This window comes from Amaranthus tricolor, chromosome 15 (genome assembly GCF_026212465.1).
Source record: "Amaranthus tricolor cultivar Red isolate AtriRed21 chromosome 15, ASM2621246v1, whole genome shotgun sequence".
Classification (NCBI taxonomy): Eukaryota; Viridiplantae; Streptophyta; class Magnoliopsida; order Caryophyllales; family Amaranthaceae; genus Amaranthus; species Amaranthus tricolor.
The window spans coordinates 11,521,102-11,546,224 of record NC_080061.1 but is presented as its reverse complement, the minus strand read 5'-3'; the positions used below and the strand labels follow the sequence as shown (position 1 = coordinate 11,546,224).

The 25,123-nt window shown below is 34.6% G+C and overlaps 2 protein-coding genes across 2 annotated transcripts; both read left to right on the top strand.

Moving 5' to 3' along the window:
- Positions 1-294: 294 nt before the first annotated feature.
- On the top strand, positions 295-15,369 carry LOC130800636 (actin-related protein 7-like). The gene is made up of 7 exons (XM_057664197.1): positions 295-653; positions 5,902-6,117; positions 7,800-7,941; positions 9,352-9,596; positions 13,024-13,207; positions 13,951-14,018; positions 14,888-15,369. The coding sequence occupies exons 1-7, from the start codon at positions 579-581 to the stop codon at positions 15,038-15,040; spliced, it is 1,083 nt and encodes a 360-aa protein (XP_057520180.1). The 5' UTR covers positions 295-578; the 3' UTR covers positions 15,041-15,369.
- Positions 15,370-15,507: 138 nt separating this feature from the next.
- Positions 15,508-16,749, top strand: LOC130800637 (protein MIZU-KUSSEI 1-like). Its single transcript, XM_057664198.1, has one exon. It carries the CDS (start codon positions 16,033-16,035, stop codon positions 16,747-16,749), a length of 717 nt encoding a protein of 238 aa, XP_057520181.1. The 5' UTR covers positions 15,508-16,032.
- Positions 16,750-25,123: the final 8,374 nt, after the last annotated feature.

Here is a 25,123-nt window from a genome sequence, read left to right as displayed (position 1 = left end):
TTTTAATTACGTGTAATTAATCGTTAATTAAAATATTTTAATTTCATTTTTACATAAAAAATAAATAATGATATACATGTAGGAGTGAGAAAGTAAAGAAAAACTGAGTGAAATAGAGTTTGGGGAGGTGATTGCGGAGCTAATTAATACCGGAAAATTATTAGAATTTGTAAAAGTACATGAAAAAAGTTAATGAAAAATTAATTCAAAAAAAAATTTAATAAAAATTGATATAGCAAAATATAAAAATGAGAGACTTTTTAAGAAGGTAAATTAAGCTTATATGGGGAGCCCTCCCATTGCTCATGCACTCTAAGTAAACTAAGCTTACATAGGACAGTATGATGAAAAATATAAAATAAATTTGCCCTAGAGTTGTAATTTGGGTTTGTTTGAGGTTTGAGCAAAAAATCTTTTAACAAGCGAATACATAATTAAATTGAAATAATTGGTCATGCTTGGATGGTTTTTAACTATCAACAAAACAAAAGCCAGTCAGGATTTCTGGTGAGTGGTGAGTGGTGAGTGGTGAGTGGTATAGTATTAGCCAGGAGAGTAGAGGAGAATCAAACCCAAAAATGGAGGTAGTGGTGGATGCGGGTTCCAAGCTTCTCAAAGCTGGTTTTGCTGTTCCTGATCAGACCCCACCTTTAGTATTTTCTCTTCCTCCTCTTATCTTCTTCTTCATTAGTCTCAAAAGCCCATTATTTATTTTCTGTTTTTATTTTGTGTTTTCATAAATTTTTTTGTTTATGCTATCCTTTTCTTTTGTGGGTTATTTTTTGGGTCCTGGCGGAAGTTTAATTTTCATCTTCTGTTGTTGATTTATGGATTTGCATGTTGAAAATTCTGCTACAATAATTCTGTTTTAGTTAACTTTTGTTACTTTGTTTTTGTTTTTGTATATTTGGTTAATTCTGCTTGAACAATTTTCAAGATTTTTTTGTGTTCTGTGCATAATTGGGTGAATTTACTTTCCATGTTTAGTGAGTGCTTAAAAAAGAAGCTAAATAACAGAATAAGATAGCAAATTTGTTATGCTTTCCATAAGTTTTGGATATTGGTGGTTAATGGCGTTGTGGATTATAATAGACACAGTGAAAGTTAAGTTTCTTTCTGGATTCTGATGAAATTGGAATGATTCATTTTGCTTGGATGCTGGATAGAGGATGTGACACATAGTTTATAGTCATGGCGTAGCTTCTTTGATTAGATTAATACTTTGACATTGTTGCTGTTGCCAATAGTAAGAAGTCTGCTATTCTTTGATAATTGGTTTATGGCAACTCTAGGTTTTCCGCACTTCAAATGTTTCGTGGACCATGCTCCGTTGTCCTTAGAGATTCGTACGAATACCTTTTGTATTTGGGAGCTTTTTGGGTCAGTTGTAGTAGAGAGAGAGTCTTTGTAGGCATGGGGTTTTGAATCCCCATGCTTCTGGTACAAGAGCTTGATACTCGATTTTATGTTGGGTTTCTTGTTCCTAACCCTTAAAGATATTGACGTTGGAACAACATAAAAAAAGTTAATGCAACAGGCTTTGGTCATGGAAGCATTCATGCAGACTCAATAGGAAAACTTTAGGTTTGGTGGCATAGACGCATGGCCAAGGTGTGGGTGTAATCTACCAATTTTGGAAGGATCATACTTATGTGTTGCTTTGGTGTCTCCACTGAAAGAGATGCTGGCACTATCAAAGAGGAAGAAAACTTTTGATCATTGCCAGAGTTGAAATGATTGTTAATAAGTGAGAGATTATAACGTCTAATTATGGGAACAAATTACATGTTGTTGATTTATTTTTCCTTAAACGCATTAGTGGATTATTCCTATGGTCAGATTGGGGATTATAAATTTTGATTTGAGGGTTTATTGTCATGGATTTCCAAAGACCAAAATGTTGAATAGGAATCTTGTCAATTCAAATCGACTTGTATAGAAAAGTAATCTACATTATCGATTAAAGTTTGCACATGATATTTCTTCCTAATTTAAAAGAAAATTATGTTGTCCTCTTAGAGAGGATTTCATAGCTCGTGGCTTGTGAGTTTAGCTCAAAAAGGAGATATATCTTGGTATAGGAAAAGTTGTGTGCGGGTGATAACTTTGAATCAACCATAATGTTGCTGTTGCTTGTGAAATTATACAAAACCCATGGTACTTGTATGTCTCTGTACCTTATTACAAAATAAGACTGAATCACATCGCATTGACTGCGTTGTAAAGGTTTTGTAAAAAATCCGATATTTTTTATGTTATAAAAGTGAAAACAATTCACGTTTTTTTTGCTGTTTCAGGGAGCATCTCATGCTCTCAACCAATATATGGGATATAATAATCACATCACTCTGATCAACGCATCATCATCTCATTACTATATTTTGTCACTATGCTTTGTACAACATTTTGCTATACAAGCAATGCTTCCGTATCTTCAAAAGTTTGTATCAAGCTGTTTCTTTTGAAGAGATTGAGGATGAATGAGTGATGTAAGGAAGCACTCATGATGATCTCAAGGTGGATATTTTGTTTAAATGGAGATATCTCATGTTAGCCTTAATGAAAGTGAAAACAAAATTTTGTACCTTGTGAAAAGCATAACTAAAAGTGAACAGATTTCCTTGAATCTAGGCCATCATATAATTAAAAGCACTAGCCGCACTAGCCCATGAAGAAGCTAAAATATCAACTCCATTCCATCTATCCCAATGTGCATTGCATGAAAGAGTGTGAGTAAATGTTTTACAAAAGGCCTACAAAAGGCGATAAAGTGATCTACCCTAATAAATTCTTTCAAACTCATCCAATCACTCGCTCCCAAGAAGATGGAGTAAGGATTACCTCACAAAAGAAATTCGAAAGGAGTGATCATTGTTAAATTTGACACCTTCACTATGTAGCTATTGAGAAACCAGTAAAATCTGCTTAAAAGTATGATGAAAATCAATCACTACAGTCTTTGGAACTGTCAGTCGGTCAATCCTCATCCATGCACCATGACAATATCTCAAAGATATTCAGGTTTGTTATTATAAGTGCCAAAACACTTAATAATGATGATGAATTTAGCCACTTAATCGAACATGCCTTAGCTTGTACTGTGGAGAGGAACAATGAGGATGTGTCGAGTGTAAGTGAATTAAGGTTTGGAACGATCAATGAGGTGCTTGATGTGAGGCAAATGAGGCATCACTAAAGGGTGGACCATGCCTTGAACAAGGCAAGGCATGGTATGAAGGTTGCTCGAACAAGGCAACATGAAAACTAAGTCAAAAGTAGACTGGAGAGGTGTGCTCATTCAAGGCACATTGTGTAGGTGGGTTCTGAACTAAGTGCTCGTTCGAGCACTGTGCCTCGGATTCCTTTTTAGTCAGTTTGCCCACTTGAAAGGCATTGAAAGGTTGTGTAACTCCTTGTTTAATGCTTGTTTATTGTGATGTTTATTGTCAGACTTTATTGGTATTTTAATTGTGTGATGTAATTGTGATTTATGGTCCATTGAAGTGTGACTCTAAGAATGATACTCTTCTTTCTCTATAAAAGGGAGTATCATTCATTGAGCAAAGGGCACCACGAACACATATTGAGAGAAAGCTATTACTTTGATTGAAACTTGAGAGTGTTCATCATTGTTTTAGCATTTTGTGATCTTGAGAGAATTGTTCTCAAGATAAGAGGGGTTTATTATACTTGTAATTATTAAATTCAATATAATAAACTACATTTGAGGGGGAGGTATCCAAGATACCTCATAAACACTTGTGTTCATCTTTTGCTTTCATTTTCATTTTGTTTTTCATTGCTGAACCTCTTTGAGGCTTTCATTTCAAAGTCGGTGGATGGTGAGGATTCTTTTAGTGTTGTATAGATCAGATTGGCCAAAAGCATAATATGTCATCAACATGCATGCTATAGATTCATGAACATTCTTTATGTGAATCCGAAGCCCACCAATTATCGTTTCCGTAACGTGCAAGCCTTTTCAAAAAAACTTACTTCTTATTGCATGTTAGCCAATGTAGCAAGTGACAGAAGTCCAAGGTGAATATCACATTTAATGCATTCAACAAAATGAGCCAGTATAAGGAAGAGCATAAAAACTTGCATGTAAAAAATCTCTTATCTAAAGGTTTTTCTGGATGTCAATTACCATATTTAGAAAAATCTAGCGTATTCTTTCTATTGCCTTCATGATATCTAACATCACCATAATGCCCTAGAACCCTTCACTATTGGAAATATCACTTATAAAAGATGGATCAACTACCATTTTCATGCAGAAGTTGCACATTAATTTTATTGAGATAATAGTCATAATGACTTGTGGTTTTCTCCTTAATTATGAGGATAATATTTCCTTGTTGCATTTATGGCATAGCCGGATAGCCCATAGTTGGTCTGTTTGTTGCTTGTTTATTTTATATTGGTCTATGCTTTCATCTTCCAACAAGTACAAAACATAATTAAAGTGCTTGTTTTATGCTGGTGTATGGTTTTATTTGCAATAAGACTATTGTTTAGATATCTCTCTTTATTCTTGTACTATTCTTATTTTACCCTGTTTTCTGACACTTGATAATCATAATATCAGAAAAATCATATTTATTTTTCCATTATTCATAATTTATGCTAGAGTGTTGTTGGAAGTCATATGTCACTAGTTCTCAAGAGTTGTAGTGCCCAACATCTTTTTGTGTTGTTTCATCTGTGAGGAGTTCCATTCTTCAAATAGTATCTTATTGAGTTCTACCTTCCCCCTTTGCCAGAAACAAATAGTGGTTTCATCCTTTTATTCTTTCGACTTCATGGCATATTGTTCCATGGAATAAAAAAACTCTCTGTTACACCTGCTTAGGAGTTTTCGCTACATTACTCCCATTATATAATGGTGCATGAATTTTTTCGGTCAAAGCACCGCACTAACCGTTACATAAACTTTTAACTCTTACAACGATATTTCACCGTTACAACTTTTTTATCTTCCTATTAAAATTTCGTTAATACTAATTAACTTTAAATTATTAAGATCACTTAAATTATTGTTAGTTTGTTAATCATGATTTAGTTGTCAAATAAAATAATTAACTTATAAGTTAATTAATTATACACTAAAAGTACCTCATATAGTGCAATTATAATAGCCATGGGCGTATTATTGCATTATAATTAAAGCTCAACAACGAAAATGCAATTATAAGTTCATAACTCCCCTAATGTTATTTTTTCAAAAATTCAGACCGCATCGGACGTGATAAACATTATTACTCAGTTATAGCCATTTTCGGCGACACTGCGATCATTTCCCCAAACGCATCCGTGATTGTGGTTATTTTTCCATGGATCTTTTGGTTTGTTGCCAGCTATTTTTGTAATTAATGTGTCAACTTCCCCTTGTAGCTTGTCAAAACAAGGTTTTAACATTTACTCTAATTTTTTACTATTATACATTAAGGCAAAATCTTGTTAAATTGTTTGAGGCATATTTTTAATCTATTAGTTTAATTATAGTAGCTTGAAAATGTAATGTTTTTTTAGCAATCAAAGCTACAAGATGCACCAAAATATTAATGCTGATACTTTTTCTTTTGATATTTTTTTATATATAGCAGTATGTAATAAAGATAGTATAGTAGTATATACTAGTATAGTTTTTTCTATTGTCTACTAGTGGAATTCGTTTAATGAAATGTGTTTAAATTCATATTTTTTCTTCTATTTCAATGACTGAGGCTATTGTAATAACTAATGGACCTTTGTGAGGCCATAAGGTCGAAATTTTCACAAACAGGCACAATAACATGATTTCCTTTTTTTCATGATAACAAATGTTTAACATTATATTCCTCATGAGTTTCATTTTATCTGCAGAAAAAACCTTATCTTTTGCATTATTGTTTACAGATAATTCCTACCCAAATGAAAAGAGTCTTGGATGACGGTTCAACTGTGAATGCTTCATCGATTGAGGATATTACAATTGAACCCATAACACGTGGCTTTATTAGAGATTGGGATGCCATGGAAGATTTGCTACATCATGTTCTTTATACTGGACTGGGATGGGAAATCGGGAATGAAGGGCAAATTTTATTTACAGATCCCCTTTCAACTCCAAAGGTTAAAGCTTCTCTCTCTTGCTCTCATTTGATTTTTGTATACTATTGTTTCTGATGCAAAGTAGTAGCAAATTGGAAATAAATTAATGTCAACTGACTCAAGTTTGCCTCTGGATATGCGTCTTTCTAACTTAACATTTTGGGAAAGTAGTATGAGTAAATTATTAATGTTTGACACTGGAATTGTATTACATACTGAAAGATAGTTCCTTTGTCATAACTATAATGGTTGTGGAGTGGCAAAAGTGACAACGCACAAGTTTAGCATCTCACACTTGGGTGTGAATTATGTGGAAATCCATTGTAACTCAAAATTTTGAGGATATGATTTTTATATTACACGTAGAATTACTTATTTTATCATCTTATCGTGTGCTTTGTGAAGAAATTCAAGGTAAAGATTCAAAGAGAGTGAAGGTTTATTTTATTTTTTCGCATGAGCATGTCAATGCTCAATAGTGTGAACACATGTTTCCTTTTAATAACATATTAAAAAGTAGTCCAAAAATGCTTTTTGGTCAAGGTTGTAACAACGGCCGAAAAACAGTTTTCACATTCAATGGGAGTGGTTTCGCGATGTCTTGGCCGGTATTTCGAATGCGGTGAACTCAAGAACCTTTACGATACGGTCGTGATATGATCATAAGGGCAATATTTTGCACTATAAGGCCGATGAAGTAACGTCATGATCTACAACATCCCACATATGCCACGTCGTCATTAGTAACATTTGTTCGAATTTCTTTTTGCTTGCTAGCTAGTGGAGGCAAAAAAAGACGAGAAAGTTTACAATATGCACTTGCACCAATTCCATGGACCAAACTGAAGTTTATTTTGCATATGCACGTTACCATATGACATGTTCCCTAGCACATCTAAATTTATATATCAGGCAGATGTGTCGGCATAGTCTTTTTTGAAGTAGAGAACACTGATAAAGGTGCAAAGCAAACTTCTTTGCAATTGTAAAATTTGAATTTGGGACGCAATTTTATGCCAAACATTTTTGGGAATTCACTCTTGGGCTCAATTTTAGAAGGAGCAGGTTCATTGACATCTTTATACCAGTTCAGATTAGGTAGTATGTCAATCTGTCATTCTTATTAAAGCGCCTAAAAGTTTCTCAGTGAAGTCTTCATTTCATTGTTGTTTGAATTAACAATTAAGTTTATTTATTTACTTAAGAATGCTGAGAATAATTTGGATAAGATGTCTAGAAAGTTTGTTACAGAACTATTTGATCGAATGAATAAGGTTCCAATTCAAGATCTGGAAAATTTTTGAATCAACATCTTCATTCCCTTGACATTGGGATGCAAAATCAATACTTCTCATCTCATCCATTTCAACAAGCAACAAAAATCCTGTGGTGATGTGCATATTTTAATGAATTATGCCTGTTCACCCGAATAAGTAAGAGACCGTAGTTGGAGTACGCTCTTGCAATACGTATCTCAAGTGTGAAATTATGTTGATGTAAATCATTGCGTTAATTACTTTGCTTGCTTGTATTATGCATCGACCAGGGAACATAAGCTAATATATTGTCTTTCTAGTAGATGTGTGATTTTTCTCTTTGGCAAGCATGTTGATATCAAACCCTGAGGCTTGAGCATATAAATTACTAATCTTGTGGTAGATTATCAAGCTTGGAGTACTGATTTATACTCTTCAAAATTGCAGTCCATACGAGAAAAACTGGTCCAATTGCTGTTTGAAACTTTCAATGTCTCAGGATTTTATGCTGCGGAGCAAGGAGTACTATCACTATATGCAGTAGGTCGTATTTCCGGCTGCACAGTTGATATTGGTCATGGGAAGATAGGTATGTGGACACAGAATGAGGAATTAAGATTATAAGTAATCCATAATTCTAAGCTGAAAATACTTGCGGAAATTTTTTTTGTCTGAATTTCTTTATGAATGCTGAAACTTACCAATATTATTATTGCTCTTTCTTAATTGCAATGTTTCTCCCTATAAGCTCTCACAATAAATGGAGAAATGTTCTAATAGAAAAAAAAGAATAGAGGTATGTCTTTGTTGTACTTGTACTAGAAGCAAAAAGTAAATTGTTGCACCAAAAAGACTGGTGTTTCTTCATAAATCAATCAAAATTTGAAGCTTATATTGAGACTTGGTAGTCTATATTGGCTTAAGGATGTGAGTAATGTATGCTTGGGTAAAGATATGAGCTTTGTTTGCAAAGTGTCAAGCACTAGAATTTTATCATACTTGACTTTAAAAAAGGATTCAGCAAACATTGCTCATTATTATTACTCTTGTCATGATAGAAACAACAAAAAAAACAATTACTAAGATTCTGCCATTGACTGGTTCTGGGACTGGGACTCTTTCCCAATATTGTGATTGCTATACTGAATTTGGAACTACCTGCTTTCATCAAACCTATTGTTTGGGAGTTTTAAAAAAACATCTTCATTGCTTCTCTGCTTTCTCTGTGTCCCTAAAAAGGAATCCAAGTCTTTGTTGGCAAATTTATGTTTTCTTACTTCTGGATAAAATGTGGTGGTCCAATTATTCTCAAAATTCAGCTGTGTTCGATAGATTGACCTCTTCGATGTGCAATTAGTGCACCTGCTTTGATCTTCTCTTTGTTTAGCTGGATTTGGGATATGGTTTATTAGCCTAATTACATGGGTCCATTCTCTATTGTTTTGAAGACTTCTAGCTCTTTGGTTTCTAGTTGTAATGGATTACAGTAATATGTCTCATTATATCATGTGCAATTTTATAAATGTAAATTGAATATGTCATTTTTATAAAGGGTCAGTCACTTTGTCGACAAGGGTAAGAATGTGTACTTTGACCCCCAAACCAATGAAACAAATCTTATATTATAACTATTGTGCTGACTTAGAGGATGGGTTGTTGGACTGGAAGCTTTTGGGTTATTGGGTAATACAAAGCAATATGTGATGGATACGGTCATTTTAGTTCCCCAATTTAATTCTTTAAGATACATTATGGAGTTAAATCTTATCAAATTACTTATTTTGAGATAATTCCCGTTATGGGAGTCAAAAATCTGTTGCCATTCCTTCGCTTATTTAGACTGATAATTTTCATTTTGGGTTTAAATGGAATTGTGTTATGGGGTTATCTCAATATTTTTCTTGGAGTATAATATCTTGTGGAGATCAAGCTCTTTCAACGAAATCAAGTGTACTTTTAAACTAATATGCTATATTCACTTTTTTTTAATCACTTGCAGACATAGCACCAGTCATTGAAGGAGCAGTTCATCACATTGCCTCGAGGAGATTTGAGATAGGAGGTCTTGATTTGACAAAATTACTTGCTCAGGAACTTGGAAAATCAAATCCAGATGTGACTCTTAGGATGTCTGATGTTGAGAGATTGAAAGAGAGGTATTCTTGTTGTGCTGAGGATGAACTGGCTTATGAGAAGCTATTGCACAACTGTCAGAAAGAACAGCATACACTTCCCGATGGACAGGTAATTTATTGATTTATCACATGTAGTATATCGTTCAATTTTCGATTTAAAATCTTCTATGTGAAGGTTAGCCGTATAAATTTTCGATTTATCACATATTCAAATATCGTTCAATTTGTTTGTAGTATAATGATTATTAAGCTAATTATCTGTTTAAAATTGAGGTTGCAATCAAAATTCTACCCCTGATTAGATAATAAGCTAAATTATTTGGCGGAGAAAGATTTTGACCAACTTGGGGACGAAAAGATTAATATCAACAACTTAAAAGTAGTTCTCCTGAAAAGAAGTAATTTTTTATTAAAAAGTTAAGGCTTTGGAGAAATCACTACTCGGGCATTGCCTATGTAACGATGAGTTAGGTTTTCACTTTATTATTTCATTTACTTTTCCTAAATGAGTTTTAGACGCTGGTCTTACTTCTAGCTCAATTTTTGTCTTCTTAGTTTTTGACATCCCAGCTTATCCAAAACAGTTTGAAACCATCATATTGCTGTTTTCTTCTTGCATTCAGAGCTATGTCTATAAACTTTTAAGTAGGTTCAGTGGGCTTGGACATGGTGCAGATCTGGTGCTCCTTATCTATCTTCCTTTTAATGAGTCTTTGGCTGCATTGCCTGCACACTTATACTATTATCTTATAGATTATTGATCAAGTTATTGGAAGAGTTAACTTTCTTGGTAGGCAATGATGAGAGTTTGGATGAGAGTGTATTAATAGGCGTGGGGCTGATGTGACATCCGGCCTAATATTTTACCCAATCAGGCCAAGGCGCTACAATCCAGATCTTCCATAACTAGTAATTACAGCCCAAAAATACGAACAGTATTAAACCTCAACAATAATAGTCCAATAAATAGAATCTTATAAATAAATTTCCATAAATAATCTCCAAAATATAACAACTACGAATAATATAACTTTAGACTGCTACATCCAAAGTCAAGAAAGTTAATTCCAAGCGTACAACTCAAAGTCACGAACAGAGACCACTCTAGTCATCCGGTTCTATCAAAATTCCAATACTAAAATGTAAGATGTCGCTCTGTAGTAACCATCTGCAACAATCATCAACATTTGTATTTTTGGTCTAAAACCAAAACAAAAAGTGTCAATCCCAAAGGGCTGAGCAAGTAGATTCAATGCATGTAAAACAATTATTTTGAACTTAAAACATGCTTTCATGAGCAGAGAGAAGAGAATAACACATAATACTTTGAAACCAAATCCTAGAACTTCGTGAATCTAGTTGAGAGGATGCTTCATAGCTTTAGGGTTATGTCTCTTTCGGGGGAAGCTAGCCAATACCTTAACGGCAACTTGCCTCAAAACATTGCAGAGATCCAAGTACCTCCTGCTCTCAATATATTATCATGGAGGAATAGACTTATGGTCTTTTAAATATTAATCCACATCACAATCAAATCATCCAAACCAATTTGTCGTATCAGTTTTCTCAAAAATATTTAATTAGTATTAAATCACACACATAAGAAAATGTAGTTTGGCCATGCCATCTTTTAGAGGGGGACCACAATCTATTCACCTCGATACCTCAGGTCTCAATAACCAATAATTAACCAATCTACCTAGTAAGACTCCTCTAAGAAATCAGACCTTGGTCATAAGTAAATAGGTGTCATTTACCCACTAAAATTGGTTCAATGTAATCTACTTGGTTTGTACTCTGCCTTTATCGTATTGCATCTTTTTCTAATAATAAATTTAAGAAATAATGATATTTTAATCTCTAACTATTCATATTACCCTTATAATCACAATTCAAAAACTTGCAATATTTTTATCTGATTACCTAATTCACCATTTTGATCACAAACATAACGTAACACGCTACTAATCAAATCATTTCCTCAACGCTGATAGTCATACCCATGATTATTATGATTTTTTATTATATTAATGTTATAGCAAACAAATGCTCCGAAAGAATAATAAATGCTTGGTTGAAGGAATTTCAAATGCTTGTAATAACCAAACAAGTAAAAGAACAATACTTAATTAAGAAATTTTCCTATTCCATGCAAGAAGGTTAGAAAAGGAAGAGGTGATGTGTTTTGTTCCACGACACTACCACAATTCAGAGGAAACGGACACACGCGTCTCCCTCAATCTAATAATCAATGAAAAGGAAATGAGCATCTGCTATTTGAGATCTTGATATTCGGTTAATGCTCCATGACTCCACATGAATGAGTCCATAACTTAGCCAAGCTAATCTTGGGTTAACTAGAGTCACTAAACATTATTATTAATTATTTGGTGCATTTATGTAAAATGCTGGAGTTTGTACTTCCTGTCATGGTAAATTCGATTCTGTATAACATACTCATCATAGAACAATTAATATTTTTTTTTCGAAGACTGTGCTTTACCAGGATGTGTGCTCTTGACTTGACTCCGGGGTCATAGATGCGTTAGTGCAGCATGTGTGTAATTTACCTTCAAAACAACCTAAGCTCCCAATCAAAGCTACCATCATTTTCTAGAAGGTTCTTCCCCTTATATATGTAGAGATTTAGAAGAAGATAGTACTAGGATTCTTAAATAACGAGGCACCTCGTTGCTTCTGAAAACAATTTAAGCTAGCTGCTTATTTAAAGAAATGAATGCTTTATTACTTTCCCTTACCTGTTTGTGTTGGGAGTCCATGGAATAAAAACTCGCTCATTACATAATGTGTCGGCCCTATAATGTGTTTAATAGTTGTCGTGACGGTAAATCCTGTTATATAACGGCACATGATTTCTTACAGTCAAAACGCGGCGTTAAATGTTATCTAACATGTAACGTTCGATATTTCACCATTACATCGTAAATGTTGACAAGACTCAAGAGGTTATACAAAATTTTCTTCTAACATCTCCTAAATTGTAGAATTTCTTCTAGCATCTTCCCGTTAAAATTTTGTTACTACCCATTACCTTTGTTTATTACAGATCGCTTAAATTTTAATCATACAAAATAATTAATCCACTGAAAGTACCTCATTTAGTGAAATTATCATGAGCATATTATTGCATAATAATAGTAGTTCACCAACAAGAAGGCATATGCAATTATGAGCTAAAAACTCCCCTTATGTGAATTTTAAAAAACGTTCACATTGCCTCGGCCGTGATTTGCGTTATTACTATGTTATAGTCATTCTTCGCGACACCACACCAGCAAACACATCCATGACCACATTTGTTTCCACGGTTTGGACATTCGAGAAAAAGTAGTTTCTGTGGCCCTTAGTTTACTTTAGCTACGACTCTTAAGACATCAAATCAGAGTTAGCCAACTATTACAACCAAATTCCTGAAGTCTTTCTAATGGTTGGTGCAGCTTCTATGTATAATAGCGTTGAATTGCATGTTACTAAAATGCATTATAAACCGAACTTTTTTGTATGTAATGGTTCAGGTCATTACAATTGGAAGAGAGAGATACATTATTGGTGAGGCATTATTTCAGCCTTCTCTCTTGGGTTTGGAAGCTCTTGGAATTGTTGAGCAGCTGGTACATAGTATCTCTTCTGTGTCATCTGAAAATCATCGTCAGCTTTTGGAGAACACAGTGCTCTGTGGGGGCACATCATGTATGAAAGGTGAGTCAACACCTAGACTTTTCCAACTTATGCTCGTTGCTAGAGTGTTTGATTGCAAATGGCACTGTTTACCTATGAAATACTTGAGATTGAAATTATTTTGTAAAAAATACTCAAGTTTATGTTAGTTTTCCTTGTTTGTTTGTTGTGGTCTGTTCTAATTGCCAGAGTGTTGTTCAGAATCCAACACATGTACTTGAGCTGCAATGAAAGGTCCGATGGGAGTGGCATCGATGTTTGTCTTCTAGTGACAAAATATGTGCATCGATGTAAAAGCTTTTAACATGTCGACCGAATTCATGAACATCAGCCAAACTAAGTATATCTCTTCCTAATATACACATTTAGTGCGATGCGAGTGGTTCATGGATTTATTATTTAGATACATAATCCGAGTGCAACAACATTTGGTACATCATCCTTGATCCAAAAAATGGAGTGGGAGACTTGACTATATTTTCTTACCCTGATATTGCTGGACTTTGTTCGGATTTTTCAAAACAGTTAAGTAACTTTCCTTTGGTCTTAGCTAGGTCTCTAGTTTGACATTTTGGGGAAATAAGAAATGATTTATCTATTGGGTGTTGTACTCTTTTTTACTGTCTCTATGTGAAAGGATATGACGCAGCAGTAAGTAGTTTTTGTTATTTAAGTGAATGGAAGTTGGAAGGATGTGACCGTTATTCTGTGTTAAATCCTTAGTATCAAGTTTCATTGATCTTGAATTTTATTTTAAACTGCAGGTTTTGAAGACAGATTCCAGAAAGAGTCGAGCTTGAGTAACTCAGCTATCCGTCCCTCTCTGGTTAAGGTAACAATCATGTTTGACTGTGTGACTGATACGGTTTGTTCTTCTGTCTTCGGTAGAACTTTCCGGTGCTGCAAGCTTTAAGGTTGCCTATAAGATACATAACGATCAGATTAGAGAAAACCTTTTTTCATTAAATTCATCATTGCTTTGAGCGTTAAGTTTGTATATATGGTATATTGTTGCTTTTATAGATTGGAGAAAATCATTGTAGTTGAGTTCTAACCTATTAAAAGGCTTCTCAAGCCCTGCACTACACAAGCCTTTGAAATTCAACCTTTTAATCTTTGTTATTACCATCCTGTATGTTATGATCATCCTGTATGTAGCCAACTCCATATGTTGAGATTACAACTTTGGCATTATTGTTTTGTTGGCGTCCCCTGATTGTGTAGGGCTAAAGACTCATAGCTCCTCCGTTTTGGATTATGATAGCCTTCATTAAAAATGACTTATTACATCATGTTCACTTCTTAATTATGTGAAGTTGCGGATGATGTTTCATAACAAGGGTTATTCAGAAACAACCTCTCTCTTATTACTAATAAGGGTATGGTTGCGTACATTCGACCCCCTCCCCGAATTCCCCATTGGTGGGAGTCATATAGTGGCATTGTTGTTTTGTTGTTGCACATTTATTTCCTATTTATCTTTTATGTTATCCGTTTTTGTCAAAGGGGGCGTTTGGCAATTAGCAATTAGCTAGTTCAACGCAGTTTTTGGCTGTTTGACCACGCAAAAAATCCAAAAGCCAATCAAAAAGCTAGCGAAAGAGTCAATTTTGCCAAAGAAACCCAAAACCGATACTCTTGTCAAGTGTAAACTTATCCACTGGTCTGATTCTGTGTTTTCCTGACGTCCTTGATTTACAGCCACCGGAATATATGCCTGAAAACATAGCCAAGTATTCAGCCTGGATTGGTGGCGCGATTCTTGCCAAAGTAGTATTTCCTCAAAATCAGCATGTAACCAAGGCAGATTACGACGAAACAGGTCCTTCAATAGTTCACAAGAAGTGCTTCTAAAACGTCCTGCAAGCTGGAGTTTCACCTGTACAATATGTAACATACCTGTATAGGTATAAGTATTTGCTTTTGTAGAGATCCTATGCTCATCGATATCAAACTATCGCATTCTTTTGTGACTTATAAGGTCGATGTTATTGTATATCTTAGAATGTGTATCGTTATTGATCTTAATGCTAGGACTTTTTCTGAGTTTGCTGTAAGTTTATGTTTAGCCTTAAATTTTAGTGCAGAAATAAAACCATAAAAAAGAGTCTAATTATAATGTTTTGGTTATAAACTCTATTTGAGGAGCTGCCTCGCCTTAGCAAGAAGATATTTTTTGCCAATTTTCTGACTGCTAAGCACGTCTAGATTTTAATTTTCTGGTGTTCCACTCAAATGTGTCTCATTATGAAAAGTACTATGAGCAATCGCTGAGGGCCCTACCACATAAAAAGTTTTACTAAAGAAATATTTATATGCTGAGTTTTATTGTAACATTATATACTTTAAATTTTGTTTAGATTTCTATCTTCTCGATGGAATTTGCACATGATATTTACTGACATAGGTCGATCAAGAACAATTTCTTTTATCACTAACCCTTCAGAATGATGTCTTAGGTAGGAGCCACTTAATGATATTAGAGCAATAAAATATTAAGGCGTAAGGTAATTTTGCTTAGGGTCACAAAAATGTTTGAGAAGCTTCTACTTTGACTTTGCTTTTCAGATTTTATTTATTTGTTTTTTGTACATTATTTCTTTTGATTTCCATATTGGTTGTCTGATCTTGTATCTTAAGAGTTTGGTAAAATAAAAAGGTGTAACAAAGCCATTAAAGGACGGCCAGCATGAACATAACATTTTGACTCTAAATTTTGAGCACAGCCCTGCCAAACGTGCAATCCACAAAACTGTCTGAACTCTCATATATCCTTTCATTTGTCTATTGTATCCCTTACTGTCTTTGACATCCTCCTAAAACCCACAAAACATTTTCCTAATATAATGCCCGAACCCCTTCGACAGTCTCCGGCCTCACCTCAATGGTCTCCACCACCTCAGCCGGGATCAATAACAGCAGCAAACACCAGCTCATTATCCCCAACACCTTCCAAATCCAATCGAGTCCTACGAAGGGTACGTTCTGTTTTCAACTCATTCCCTAATGTAACCCCTGTGTGCAGGATACCGATCTTGATCAGGCTCAACGACGGACATACCCATGGTGGGACCCGGATAACTGGCACGCTCTTTGGCTATCGAAAAGCGAGGGTAAACTTAGCAATCCAAGACAATCCTAGGTGCCTTCCCATGTTATTGCTAGAACTAGCCATACCCACAGGGAAGCTATTGCAAGATATGGGGTTGGGTATTGTGAGGATTGCCCTAGAGTCTGAGAAGCACCCTTCACATAAAACTAAGCTGATTGAAGAACCCATTTGGACAATGTATTGTAATGGAAGGAAAACTGGTTATGGAATTAAAAGGGAACCAACTGATGATGACTTAACTGTGATACAAATGTTGCAAGCTGTGTCAATGGGTGCTGGTGTTCTGCCTACTACTGATGGGATTGAGACGTCTAGTCCAGATGGTGAGCTGACCTACATGCGTGCCTCGTTTCAGCGGGTTGTTGGATCGAAGGATTCGGAGACTTACTATATGATGAACCCTGATAGAAGTAGTGGCCCTGAATTAAGCATTTTCTTTGTTAGGGTTTAGGTCATGAAATTGTATCAAATGATTCCCTTTTTCTTTGCAGTGTACTTTGGGGATTCAAGGGCATTAATCCATTTTACAACATTCTATTATATAATTTTAGTGTCATTAAATTGATCTCACCCATGCAGAGCTTTAAGGGTTGGATACATGGTTATTAAAATTACGATTCTGATATGCGATTCTACGATTTTACGATTCAAAAACAAGGAGCGATTTGAATCGTAGGTAAATTTTGTAAGTTGATAGAATTTTACGATTCTAATTAAAATAATATTTGTAGAGGTAGAATCATAACATGATTCTACGATCTTACGATTTAGCGATGCGATTCTACAAATTTATTCTTAATTTTTATGGATTTTTCTTATGTATCATCTTTTATTAATTTTTCTTTCGACTCAACGACCCAACATCATAATTTTTAAGAAATAAAATTTCTTCATGGGTATGAAGAATCAAAATAGTTATTAATTGTTTTTCCATTTCATTCTTAAAAATGAATTCAATGCAACTTTAATTCATAAACTTAAACTTTTGAGATGAAAGTATTATGACTCAATAGCAAATTTAGGATTATTGTAGAATCATACCTATGATTCGATTCTACCGATTCGATTCTACCTCTCTGAACGATTCTAATTAGAATCCCGATTTTAACAACTTTGGTTGGATATGCTTTTAACCGATGATTGAATAATTAATATTAAATGGTGGTATTAAGAATGAATCAGGGCCAGTTCTTAGCCCATTTGGGTAGTCGATCGCCTAGGGTCTTTGAAAATAAGAGGCATAAATATTAAATAGAAACTCTTCACGTCCGGTTCTAATCAACATTTTTCAATTGATTTGTTGGTAAAGCTTTTTTATATTTGAAGTAATTTTAGAATATAATGTTATAATACATTTTGTCTTGAATTATTTCTCTTGAAATGGAAAGAATTTTATCTTTTGATATAATAAAGGACCTCATTTTGAAAGACACTGTAAAAATAAATAAGGCATCCAAAATCTTTGTTCTGCCCTTGGAATGAATTTTAGTGTTTTTTTTCATAAAACGTATAATGTTATTATCATAGTGATGAAGCTTTTATCTTCGTGTTTTTCTTTAAAATTTTCTATTATCATCATCTAATACTCCCTCCTATTCACTTTAAATGTCTCATTTCTTTTCGGCGCATTTGCCATGCATGTTTTCAATCTTAAATATCTCTAATTATGCTTGAGTAGAAATTATAAAAAGTTGTTATTGATAAAATTTACAATAAGAAGAATCCAACAAGATTACACTTGACTATGTTTTAACTTATAGATTAAAACAAAACACTAATAAGAGTGAATGATGAATAGTATTGTAAAACCAAATGGGACATTTAATGTGTATAGGAGTATTACATTTTTATCTTTACAATTCTTGTTCCGCCCCTGAAAATGAACTTCGTGAAGAAAACGAGTGATTTGAGTAGGTCAAACATGCTCTTAAAACTTGTCAAAGAATTTTTCTAAGATAAGTACACTAAATTTTTGATCACTATTTTCAGCATTTAATAACATTAACCAAACGAGCCGTTAACAGAGCATAACGTGTAGCCATTTTGTATTCTTCAATCGATAATAACATGTGAAGATATCTAAATACAAGTATGGTTAAAAGTAGAATGTATATTATTAAAGTAACATTTAATTGTTTATTTATTTAATAATTATCATTGTGGAACTATCTAAAATACCCCGTTGACTTTATAGTTGACCTTGACTTTTACACCTTTTACCTGCCTTGCTTGATCACCAAGTAACCAACTTCCAAAACCCTAAAATAACTACCCACTCATTATATTAACCAACCATGTCTTACCCTCACTTTCCATGATACCTATAAAGTCCCACCTTTTTTCTAAGATAACTCCTTCTTTATCCTTATAAATAGAGGTTGTCATCACCATTTTTCAGAAGAGACTCATAGATATTATACCAAAACGTTGCCCGAATCTCTACTCATTATCATCTTTATCAACATACCAAATCATATTCAACCAACATCCTGGTTCATACAGTCTTGCATTCAATCTATTATCGTCATTCATTAATCTCTCCTCTCCTATCTGACTTGAGTGTCCGAGGAGTTTTTCGGGAGATCACCCCCCGAGCAAGCTGGCTAATATGCTGTGTTGCAGGACATCAGGTCACTTCCGCGGAAGAGCCACACCTCACTTCTGGTTCGTTAACCGTTGACTTTGATAACACTTCCACGTCAGGTATCTCAAGTGTCTCATACACTTCCTTGTTTCATCACCGAAACAGTTTGGCGCCGTCTGTGGGGACCCATGTTTTAAGCACTTGAACAAAAATCCTTGGCTCCCAAGAAGAATTCTACACAAACCGCTACTGTGCACAGCACAGATACAGACACTTTTGCGGGTCAGGTTAACAATCAAGCCGTGACTCGCCATGCTCTAGACATGTTGGCACAAAATCTCACTACTGCTTTCGCTGAGCAACTTCGTGCCATTGTCAGCGCTAATGCCGTTACCCCCCATCAGCAGGTGTTGGCTGACATGGTGAATTAGATCAAGAAACTCAAGGAAAGGATTGAACCCACCAACTCGAGTTCCCAAAAATCGGATGACTGGGACACACAAATATTGCGGTCAAGCAGAAGTAACAAAAAGAAAAGCGAAAGATCCAAACTCCAAAAGAGTTTTAGCAAAGGAAAGGAAGAAAGGGAATCTAAGCATGAAATTCAAGATGTTAGAAGCTACTTAAACGAAAAGAGGGCTCAACAGTCGCATAGTATCCAATCATTCGTGGATAAAAAGCGGGAAGAGAGGAAGATGCCGCGGCTTTCTAAACCCTAGTTGCCCGATTAGCCCCATCAGGCCCCTACAAGATGATTTCAACCAAGGAGGACCTCAAGAGGCCCTTGTGTTGCTGAACTCCCCCTTATCCGCCGAAATTATAGTGATTCCTAATCTTGTCAAGATTAAGATCCCCAACATGAATCCCTTCGACGGGACAAAATGTCCCGAAGAACACGTTGTGATGTACAAGAATTTGATGCTGCTATACACCACAAACCAGGCCTTGTTTTGCAAATTTTTCCCTACCACTCTGAGTGATGTCGCTTTGAATTGGTACACATCGCTACCAGTTGGGAGCATCTATACCTTTGCCCAACAAGAAGCCAAGTTTGTAAGCCATTTTTTGGCTTCCAAACAGCAGGAGAAGTCCAATTTCCACTTGATAAGCATCATACAACAAGAGAGAGAATCCGTAGCCACCTAACTAAAAAAGTTTCAAGAGGCCGTTTTGGAAGTCACTGACTTGGAAGATTCAGTTACTCTTAACTCCCTGATAAATGGAATGCAGACTCCGAAATTGAAATTCTAGCTCATAGAGAATCAAGTGAAGACATATGCGGAGGCCATGAGACAATGTCAAAGTTACGTCACTGCTTCTGAAATATGTCACGCACATGATTTCAAGAAGCAAAAGCATGATAAAAAGGAGCAAGGACCAAACCATTCATAAAGGATCCACAAAGAGGAACCCTAATTAAGAAGAGACAGAGGCTATCCCCTCGTCACCAAGGTCCTCCTTCTGAGATGGGGCCCCCTAGATCCAGACATGTCTATGTTACAGATGAAGGACCCCGATTTAAGAACCTAAGGGAGGGGGAGAGGATACTCGTTTTAATAGAAATAGGAGAGACATCTTCTATGCCATCCAAGATGCACTCTTGGGACCTCCATCGACCACTACACCATCGGATCGCTTAACTATAACTTCTAGTGTGATTACCACCAGGAATATGGACACACTCTCTAACACAATGCAGAGAGCTTAAACGTATTTTGCATCAAATGGAAAACTGGGGAGGTTTCTGAATTAGAAGGAATATAACTCTCGTATTGACAGCAAAAGGTCATACTGTCCAAGGCACAAACCTCCGAAGGATGAAGAAAGGAAAGACGTCTCTAGTGATACACGTGGGGTCATCAACATTATCGTAGGTGGTTTTTCTAAAGAATACCCCACCCTTAGAGTAGCAAGAAATAGTGTCCACATTCTGATGAAAGGACCCCTTAAAGCAATCACAGGAGGCCTAGTAATGAAATTTGACGCAACTATCTCACAACCGCTGCAGCAACCTCACACAGATCCATTAGTAGTCACAATCAAGATTGACCAGATGAAGGTGAAGCGAGTACTGATAGATACGGGAAGTACAGCGGATTTGATCACAATGAATTGCCTCAAACAGATGAAATTCGACGAAAAGCACTTGCAACCTGTTGATAAACCTTTCATTGGTTTTGGAGGTAATCGAGTCTTACTCTTTGGGACTATTTTACTTCCAGTGCGTGTTGGGGAGAGGAACAATTGCAAAAGAATGCCTATCCGTTTTACTGTGGTAGATTTAAACTCCCCCTACAATGCCATCGTGAGGTTCCCCCTCATCAACAAGCTTAAAGCTGTAATTTCACCACATCAATTATTGTTGCAATTCGAACAAGATGATGGTAAGGTCGGAATCCTCAAAGGGATCAAAAGGCAGGCTGTTAATGTCTCATCAATGCTTTGAAGCACGACGGTGCTCCTGGAGAATCTTCCAATAGGAAGAGAGAAGAAAGAAATCAATCCATTATGAGTGTCTATTTAGACACCTTGAACGTGCAAGAAAGACCACAACCCACGGAACAACATGAAGAGGTGGAAGTTTTTGAGGGAAAGAATATCAAAGTGGGTAAAAACCTCACAGAAGCAGTGAGACGCGATGTTTTTGCTACCATAGACGAATTCCGTGATATCTTTGCTTTCTCTGTCGAGGAAATGCCCGGAATTCGAACTAACATCATGTACCACAAGTTGGATATTAAACCCGGATACAAACCCGTCAGAAAAAGTTACGACATCAAGGGAAAGAAAGAATAGAGGCAGCAAAAGAAGAAGTTAACAAGTTGCTTAAATCTGTTTTCATCCAGGAATGCCAATATTCTGAGTGGCTCTCCAACGTAGTGTTGGTCAAGAAACTCAATGGGAAATTAACTTAATTACAATCTGCTTTCTGCATTCTTTTTGGGTATAATTCTTTGACCAAATCACTGTTATTTGTTTAAATTACAATTTATGTCTTATTTGTTGTAAATGTTTTGTGAATAAGATTTCAATTTGCTTTGGTCTTTGGGTATAATTCTATGATAAATTAACTTTGATTTGGGTTTAATTTAATTTGTTTTTAATAAGGATAAACTTAATTTTATTTGGGTATGATTTGGGTATTATTTGTTGTATTTGTTTATGAATTAGAATTTCACTTTGCTTTAAATTATGATATTTTAAATTTTATTTGCTTTCAATTACTCCCTCCGTTCTTTTAAGTTCTTCCACCTTACTATAACGGGTAGTTTCATAAATTCTTCCACTTTAGAATACCTTCTATTTTTGAAAAGTTTTTATCCCATTTTTATCCCTTAAAACCCCCCTTTTTCTTTTATTGTACCCTTTTTCTTTTATTTATAATTATTTTCTCTCTCATACTTTCAATATAATCATTACTTCACACTACTATTTAATTAAAATAATACCCACTACAATCAAAGATTCTCTTTTTCTTAATATGTGTGAAAAACCTAAAGTGGAAAAATTTAAAAGAACGGAAGGAGTATGATTTATGATAATTCAATTTAAAATTAGACTTTGTATTTGTGTTTGTTTATGATTTTATTGATTGTTATTCATTAATAAATACAAGGAAAAATTATTGTGAATAATCCAACATATTTTTCATTACCCGTCAATAATCTCACCTTTTGAAATTTTTTTAATAATTCAACCTTTGCTTTCAGTTTGTTGTCAATGGACCCTTCAAAAAAATGACCTGCTATATCAGGTTACCTTTCATATTTTTCCTTCTTTATAATAATCCAATCTATTTTTCCATTACTGGTCAATAATCCCACCTTTAAAATTTTTTGTAATAATTAAACCTTTACTTTTTCTTTGTTGCCAATAAACCTTTCAAGAAGCTAAATGAAATTGCTATTATTTTCCCAAGCTTATGAAGTTGATTATTGCATAAATAATAATAATTGTCTTTACATACATATCCCAACAACTAGGAGTGTTCAAAATATTCGACCCGCTTGACTCGACTCGCCGTTTTGCTTCACCCGACCCGCTGACCTACATCCTAAATGGTGGATCAATTTTTTAAAAAATAATATAATTTGGATCGGGTACCCAACCCGCCTTAGCCGGGTTGGGTCATGGGCCACAAAATACATTGAAACGGGTACCCACCGACCAGTTATGTATCATCTTTATCAAGTTGAAATTTACACGTTAAAATTTTATAATCAATATAACTATAAAAAATCAATAATAGTCGTAATTTTTTCACATCCCTTCAAAGTATAGTACCCCTTTAAATCAATGACAAAGAGAAATTGAGTATTTTAAAAATTGTAATTTGTTTGATAATAATTGAAGAGAAAATGTGTTAAAGAAATTAAGAGACTTAACATGTATGAATGTGATATGTTGGATTATTATAATTTATAAACTAGTGGTAAAGAGAAATTGAGTATTTAGCTTCTTAAAAGATCCGTTGGTAAAAAAATGAAAACAAAAGTTGAATTATTTAAAAAAATTCAAAAGATGGGATTATTGATAGGTAATAGAAAATAGGTTGGATTATTATAAAGAAGGAGAAGATGAGAGGTAACTTGATATAGTAGGTCATTTTCTAAAGGGTCTATTGGCAACAAACTAAAAGCAAAGGTTATATTTTAAAAGAATTTTCAAATGTGGGATTATTTGCAATTTTTGGAAAATAGGTTGGATTATTCACAACAAATAAATTTTTCTAAAATTGATGAGTATTATTCTAATTATACCTTAAATTAAGTTATAAAGTATCAAGTTTATTTTATAATTTAGTTGTATTGATTTTAGGATGAAGTCATTAAAAGATTCAGCTATTACAAATTTTTGTTCAAAGCGAAAGCGTAAAGAATCTACAAAAACTCCTTCTCATACACCAAATTCATATCAAGAACCTATTCCAACTTATACCCCAATTCTCACACCAAATAAAAAACCAACATTTACACCAATTTCTTGGTCATTTAAGAGACTAAGTTAAAGTGATATTCCACGATCCAGTATTGAGAAGACGAATTTCTGATTTTCATGTACATGATAGGGAGAGTGATTTGTGAGTATATTCGAAGAGGTCATGTCAACCAAAGATCATAATTTCCCATACACATACTATGAAAAGACACAACGAAGGTTTGTTCCTAATTGGTTTGATAAGTTTGTACATTGGCTTGAATATAGTAAATCAAAGGATGCGGCATTTTTTTTCCTTGTTATTTTTTTAGAAATGACGGTGTTTATTGTGAGGGAGATGCTTTTGTTAGTGATGGATTTAAACTTGGTGTAAAGGGGATGCATTTCAAAAACATGTTGGTGGTCATTTGAGTGCTCATAACAATGCATTAAAGTCTCTAATGGATTTTCAGAATAAAAAGAGCTCGATTATAAATATCTTAAAAAAGAAATCAATTCAAGATGAAAATTACTATGATACTAGATTAGAGGCTCTTATAGAAGTTGTTTTGCTTCAAGGATTGGCTTTTCGTGGTTATGATGAATCTTAATAATCTATGAAGAAAGAAAATTATATCCAGCTTCTAAAATTGATAGCAAAGAGGGACTCTGATGCAAGTATAGTTATGTTGGAAAATTCTCCAAACTATTGTTAATTGGCATCTCTAAAATACAAGAAGACATTATTAATGCTTGTGCAACAGAGACGACAAAAAAGATCATTGAGGAACTTAATTATGGTAGTTTTTTTTTTCTATTCTTGCTTATGAATCTGGTAATATTAGTGATAAAGATCAGCTAAATGTTTTTATGAGATATGTTGATCAGAAAGGAATGGTGAAAGAACGATTACTTGGTTTGGCACATGTGGGTACACTACTTCTTTAACTCTTACGTGTGCTATTGAACTTTGCTTATGAAACACTCTTTGACTTTGTTATTGGTTCGAGGGCAAGGTTATGATGGTGCAAGTAATATGCGAGGTGCAATTAATGGTCTAAGAACTTTAATTTTGACTGAATCTCTTTGCGCATATTAAATTCATTGTTTTGCTCACCAAATTCAACTAACACTCGTTGCTGTTGCTACTAAGAATGATGATTGTGCTTGGCTTTTTGTAACACTTGGTAATTTGTTGAATTTCGTGGGGGCTTCTTGTAAGCGTAAGGAACTTCTTCGAGATAAACAAGCCTAACATATATTAGAAGCATTAAATGATGGTGAAATTGTGCCTAGAACATGATTGAATCAAGAGTGTAGCTTA